Below are 7,041 nucleotides of genomic sequence, written 5' to 3'. Positions count from 1 at the left end.
GCCTTACCCACTGAGCCACAGGTGCTGCGCAAGGGTATAGGATGTTAACAGCTGGAATGCAACCTTTGGACTCAGACAACTTAGGTCTAAATCTTGATTTATGGATTTATCAACTGTGGACAAATGATAGTATTTTTCCAACATTGTAAAGTGGGAGTAAGAAGTATTTAACAAACACTCAGCACTTTCTATTATTGGGCACTGTTCTGAGTACTTAATTGTTAGAGCAACTCTATACTTCTTTTTTTTTGAGACAAGAGTCTCACTATGTCGCCCACAGTACACAGTAGAGTGCAGTGGTATCACAGCTCACAGCAACCTCAAATTCCTGGGCTGAAGCAATTCTCTTGCCTCAGCCTCCCAAGTAGCTGGGACTACAGGCACCCACCACAATGCCCCAAATGCTTTTTTTTTGTTACAATTGTCACTGTTGTCTAGCTGGCCCAGGCCAGGTTCAAACCTACCAGTCTTGGTGTATGTGACGAACGCCGTAATCACTGTGCTACGGGCACCGAGCCTCTATACTTCTTAATGCATCCATTATATAGACAAGGAAACTGAGCACAGAGAGGTTAAATAACTTGATTAAGTTTACACAGCTAGTAGATTGCAGACTTGAGATTTAAACCCAGAGTGTCTGGCGTGAGTCTCTGTTTTTATACCATATAGTCGGCTGCCTCCTAGGATTGTGAGATCTAAGTAAGGTACTGTATGTAAAATCCTATAGACATGTGGTCTTTGTGAAGGAATACCATAGCATAGACCATAGGGCCAGCCACAGGATTCAGAAGCTGCTTTTATGTATTAAGAACTTTATGTAGAATTGAAATGTAGTGGTGGCAAGAGCCTTGGATGTCCTGACATTGCCTAGAGAGGCTCAACTTGAAGGTAGAGCTTATTTGTGGCGTATTTCCTCTCTAATAATTTTATCTTTCAGAAGTAGGGGAAACAGAGAGGAACTGTTTCTTTGGGCTTGATTGTGACTAATTAGAAATAAATCATTAGTGCTGTGCAGGCAACAGAAGGCTTGAGGGGGAAAAATGTCTATATAATATTTCTCAACTCGGGTGCCTTTGATGTATTGGACAAGATGAGATTGTTTTGGACATTGCATTTAGCATCACTGAATATCTGTAGCGTACCAAATTATCCTTTGCCTTCTAAAGCTTTGGAACCTCCAGACATTTGCACGTGCCTCTGGCAGGTACTGAGTGGTAGCTTTACCACCACCAGTTGAGAACTGAATCTGTTGAGTGATGAGAATAAAGGAAGGGATTGCTGAGCGCTGTCAGGTGTGCCTTCAGCCTGTTCTTAGCACAGACGGGCATCCTGCTGAAGTGGAAGACACGCCTGTGAGTACACACAGGGTTACTCACAGTTCTTAGGGCTCAAGCTTTAAAGTAACTCCATACTTTTGTGTCCTACTTAAGAAAGTATACTGTGGTTCGGCGCCTGTGGCTCAAGCGGCTAAGGCGCCAGCCACATACACCTAAGGTGGCGGGTTCGAATCCCCAGCCCGGACCCGCCAAACAACAAAGCCTGCTGAAGTGGAAGACACGCCTGTGAGTACACACAGGGTTACTCACAGTTCTTAGGGCTCAAGCTTTAAAGTAACTCCATACTTTTGTGTCCTACTTAAGAAAGTATACTGTGGTTCGGCGCCTGTGGCTCAAGCGGCTAAGGCGCCAGCCACATACACCTAAGGTGGCGGGTTCGAATCCCCAGCCTGGGCCTGCCAAACAACAATGATGGCTGCAACCAAAAAATAGCCGGGCGTTGTAGCGGGCACCTGTGGTCCCAGCTACTGGGGAGGCTGAGGCAGGAAACTTGCTTGAGCCCAGGAGTTGGAGGCTGCTGTGAGCTGTGATGCCACAGCACTCTACCCAGGGCGACAGCTTGAGGCTCTGTTTCAAGAAACAGAAAGGATAAATTGGGTGGCGCCTGTGGCTTAAGGAGAAAAGGTGCCGGCCCCATATACTGGAGGTGGAAGGTTCAAACCTCCTCTGGCCAAAAACTGCAAAAAAATGTGTATATATAAGTTATTCCTAAACTTCAGCACTTTATTAAACTGATAATTTTTGAGGGGCAGAATTTACGTTTGATTAGAAACTGCCACCTGAGATTTTTAGAAATCTTGAAAATGAATGTAATTCCAAGGTCAAGACAATCAAAACAGATGGGAATTATACAGCAGTAAAACAAGACTCCATAATTATAAATAGTTACTAATAGTTGCAAATAAAAGGTGGGAGGAAGCTACAGAAACCAACTTGGCTTTACCTTCTAGTACTTTACAAATTTTAGATTTTAAACAATCAAGTCCAGGTAATGAAAGGCCTGGCATATGCTGAAGTTGAATACAAAGGAGTGATCCAAAACTGTGAGGGGAGGGGTGGAGGGAGACAAACCAAGACAAAAATAAAACAGAGGAAAAAAAATAGTGAGAGTAGGATAGAGAAGGCCTGAAGCCAAATTAAGCTGAAATCTGTGAAATTATAAAGAAAAAAGTATGTGTACGTTTTTAATTATGTATTTGATAGTGTGGGAAGAGGCGGTAGATCTGCAGCTTGGGAAACACTGTGTATTTATTGATGAAGAAGCTGGGGCTTAGGCTGGGTGTGGTGGATCACGCCTGTAATCCTGACACTCTGGGAGACTGAGAAGAGAGGATCCCTTTAGCTCAGGAGTTCAAGACCATCCAGAGCCAAGAATGAGACCCCCCACCTCTACAAAAAATAGAAAAATTAGCCAGGCATTGTGGCAGGTGCCTGTAGTCCCAACTACTCAGGAGGTGAGGCAGGAGGATGGCTTAAACCCAGGTGTCTGAGGTTGCTGTGAGCTCGACTGACTCCATGGCACTCTAGCATGGGGCAGCAGAGTAAAACTCTGTCTCAAAAAAATGGGGAGGGCTTCTTAACTCTTAGTTTGTTTCATCTTTAAATAGCAAGGAGACAGACTTGTCTTGAGATAAGAAAGAGTAGACGGTGTATCATAAGGATGGATTTAACCCTGAAGTACTTAAAGTACTTAAAGGATGTCTGGTAGTTATAAATGAGATTGACTCTGCAGGCTCAGATCAGTTGTATTCTAGCTTCATGAAACTACTTGGTAGATTCCCCCAAGGTGTACATCTTAGAACAGCGTTTTTCAATCTATTTCTCATTATTTCCTAAGCACACTTCCCCCCTGAAATTGTTCCTTCCCAACCCCATGACATTTTAATACTACACACACATATAACACATATACACATATTTATATTTTATTTCACAGATGTTTATTTTTTTAGAGACAGAGTGTTGCTCTGTCACTCAGGCTGGAGGGCAGTGGTGTGGTCATAGCTCACGGTAACTTTAAATTCCTGGGTTAAAGTGATCCTGCTTCCAAGTAGCTGGGACTATAGGTACCCACCAGCATGTCTGACTTTGATAAACCAACCAGTCTGCCCAAAGCCTTGTCCTTGATCTTCTCACAGATAATGAAAGTCAGTAAATTATCTGTTTCAATGATTAGATATTAGCTATCTTTGAGGAAGACGAGTGCAGTGGGACTATACTTGCAATGTTTTGCTGTTAGAGGAGGAAAAAAAAAACCCTAGCTTTCTTAGTTGGTTCTTCAGGCATGTCCATGACTTCATGGGGTGATTAAATAAAGTTTAGAAAGTATGGAATGTTCATTACATACAAATGATTTTGTGTAATATATATGTCTATGTGTATATCAAATGCATCATCAAACAAACAAGATACTCCATACCCAATTTAAGAACTAGAATATTACCAATATCCTTGAAGCTGTATGTGAAAATTTCTTTGATTCCATGCCTACTCCTTATTTTCAGATATCCAGTTATCCTGAATTTATCATTCTCTTGTTTTTTGCTTTTTCAAGTACTGTTTTACAATAGATGTATGTATTTCTAAATAATCCATTTGCTAGTTTACTGAGATTTATTAAAATAGTAGCATATGTGATTTATTCTGTGACTTAACTTTTTCATTTGATATTAATCTTTAAGGGTTAAGCATATTGTTGGGAGCAGTGGCGGTTCTTTCTGCTTTATAATATTCCATCGTGTACATTTTAGCCATTCTCCTGTCTCCAGTTTTATTGCACACAATTCTGCTCAGTACAAGTCTCCTGATGTATATAAAGTTAAAAGTTTTTCTTGTGTACTGTGGACTGGACTTTCTGGGTCATTTGGTGCTTTACCTATGAGGAAACACAAATTAATTAAACATTCTAGAGAGTACTTAGGTAGAAGATGAACACATTAGTAGGTGATTTAACAGTAGACTAGAAAGGACATTGTGTGGGTAATCTATTCCCCAGAGAGTTGGTGCAGAAGAGTAGACTTACATCTAAATTCTGAAGGAATAGTTTTAATTCTGTATCAAATTTTCTAACTGTGAGGTTTGGGAGACCCGCTTATCTATTGCCAACTTAAGTTATAATACTGTTTTCTCAAATTTTTTAAGACTAATAATCATTAATTGTCTGAGATGATTTGGTCATTTTTGGAACAAAAGAATTTCGCTGTAAAATTGTGATAAGTGAAAAGCCAGTTCCTCATCTCATCCTTAAAAATCACTTTCACTTCTTTAGGAATTACTTATAGGTAATTGTTTAAATGTTCCTATAACCTTTCAAGTATGGAACATACATAGTCCCTTGAGATATAAACTTTGTCCTGTTTTAGTATAGAGTAATAGCGGTTTTATTGTAATGCAGTGTGAAAATGTCTATATATCTGTCTCTTTATCTTGCATATCTGAAAATATATATGTGTGTTTAAACATATTATTTACATTACTTCAAGATTTACATTATAAGTAATAGTATAAATAATTTGTATTTTCTTTTCTTTTCTTTTTTTATTTTTGTTAAAGTTTCAGATTCTCTGGCTCAGTCTGTAGTTCATCATCTAAGATGGATAATGCAGAAAGATCTTTTGGGGCAAGATGTTTTCCTAATAGGACCTCCTGGACCTCTTCGACGTTCTATTGCTATGCAGTACTTGGTGAGCGATCGTTTCTTATCATTTCCTAAGGATCTTAACTTTGATAAGCTATGACCTAAAATAAATTAAGATTAAGAATTAATAAAAATATCAGAAGTAGTCATTAGTTGAAATAAATGCTAACATCAAAGGAAGATATGTTCATTAAGGGTTTGGCAAACGTTATTTTGGAAGAAAATATACATTTGCCTTTCATAGCTTTAGCAAATTTTTGCTATGACTACTACTACAACTACTAGTAGAAAAGAAATAATTTCAGGCAATGAGAAGCAGGTAAGATCAGCAAATCTGAAATTACAAAACTTAGTTTTCTACCACTCAGAGAACATTCCCTCATCTCAGGTTCACATTTTAAAAAGCCAAACAATACCCTTGATGTTTTGGAGTTTTGCAGTCTTTAAAGAGGGCTGAAGGTTTGTAGAGCATCTATGTGTTACATGCTCTCTTTTTTCTTTAAATGGATAAACAAAGACGTTCACAGAGGTTAAATAACTCAAGCTTTATCCCTCTAGTAAATAATGGAGCAGGATTCAAATCCCACATCGTTTCCCATTTCTGACAAGTTATCCTCCTAAATGTTGAGTTTTTTGAGAACTGTTGTTAAGTGAACTGAAGTGTTCAAATCTCAACCCAAGTAAAAATCACAAGACTTTTCTAATGTGATGTCAGCATTAATAGGCATTGTTCTAAGGATTCAAGGAAGAATGCCATCAGATGAAATTGTGTCCTGAAGGTACTTTTTAGGATGAAGAGAAAACCTTTAATTAAAGCTTCCTTGTGTTATTATTGGAGGATTTCTCTATATGCTGTTGGCATCTACTTTATATGCTCTTAGTGGTGAATTTATTTTGGCCCTTCACAAATCATGTGGAGCAGGAATAATGAAAATACAACAGACGAATCAGAATCTAACTCCCACTAGCTCATTGCTTTCATGATTTTTATTCATCCCCAGACCAGTCTGTGAGGTATAACATGCATTGTAGTATTATCTTCACTTTGTTAATACAGAAAGCCAAAGTGTCTGATCTCAGAATGCTGGATCAGCTACTCAGAATTCCCTTTTTAATTTTAAGATGCTCATTCTCTATTTTGCCTATTTCAAAGACCATAATATCTCACTGAGATTTTGTTTCTGGCAAGGATTGAAGTTTGCTGGGAATGTGAAATAAGGAGATTAGAGGAGGTTTGTTGGTTCAAAAGTGCAGCATAAGTCTGTAAGTGTGAAACCTATATCTTTATACAAAAACAAAAGCAAGGCTCGGCGCCTATGGCTCTAGTGGCTAAGGTGCCAGCCACATACACCTGAGCTGGTGGGTTTGAATCCAGCCCTGCCCCGCCAAACAACAATGACAGCTGCACCCAAAAATAGCCAGGCATTGTGGCAGGTGCCTGTAATCCCAGCTAACTAGAGTGGCGGAGGCAGGAGAATTGCTTGAGCCCAGAAGTTGGAGGTTGCTGTGAGCTGTGATGCCATGGATTCTACCTAGGGCGACAGCTTGAGGCTCTGTCTCAAAAAAGAATAAAAACAAAATCAAAAACAAAAATAGACTTTAAATTGTGAAGTGTAGCTCAGACAGCTGTAGGCAAGAAAACTCAAAGAAAACATACAAGAAAACTCAATACTAGCCTAAGCTGCCTTGTGAACTTTGCAGTGAATCCTATTGCCATAAGAGCCTATGCCTAGTCATAGCCAGAGTAGATGATTTTTAAAGCTAGAAATTTGAGGGCATGCCTGTTGAACCTCTGAGAAATTAAATAGAAATAATTTGATAGATGTATTTACTTTATATTTGACTCACATAAAAGGAGTTTTGCAGATGGTTCCACAAAACAGGCCACTGCTGTCTCCTCCAGTTTTGCCTGTGGTGCTGTCTTGAAGCTTATACCTCTTTTGTGGGAGTAGCACCTGAGGCAACTTCGGTGCTTGTCACGGCTGGTAAAAAATCCAAGGGAGCTGTCAAGGCTGAGGGTAATGAGTGCGTTATCCTCATTGTAGAAGTTCAGGAGAGAACTGGGGT

General features: G+C 39.4%; 1 protein-coding gene across 1 annotated transcript in view; it reads left to right on the top strand.

Annotated features, from left to right (window-relative positions):
* The window catches only part of LOC100964149 (von Willebrand factor A domain-containing protein 8-like), a 39,610-nt gene that overhangs the window by 30,659 nt on the left and 1,910 nt on the right, over nucleotides 1–7,041 (top strand). The window contains exon 3 of the mRNA XM_023513636.1: nucleotides 4,890–5,020. Coding sequence (XP_023369404.1) covers nucleotides 4,890–5,020 — 131 coding nt within the window. The remainder of the gene's footprint in view (nucleotides 1–4,889; nucleotides 5,021–7,041) is intronic.

This window comes from Otolemur garnettii, unplaced genomic scaffold, assembly GCF_000181295.1.
Source record: "Otolemur garnettii isolate 467f Iridium unplaced genomic scaffold, OtoGar3 scaffold00043, whole genome shotgun sequence".
Lineage (NCBI taxonomy): Eukaryota > Metazoa > Chordata > Mammalia > Primates > Galagidae > Otolemur > Otolemur garnettii.
The sequence above is the reverse complement of the archived record's forward strand: the minus strand, read 5'-3'. Positions and strand labels throughout refer to the sequence as shown.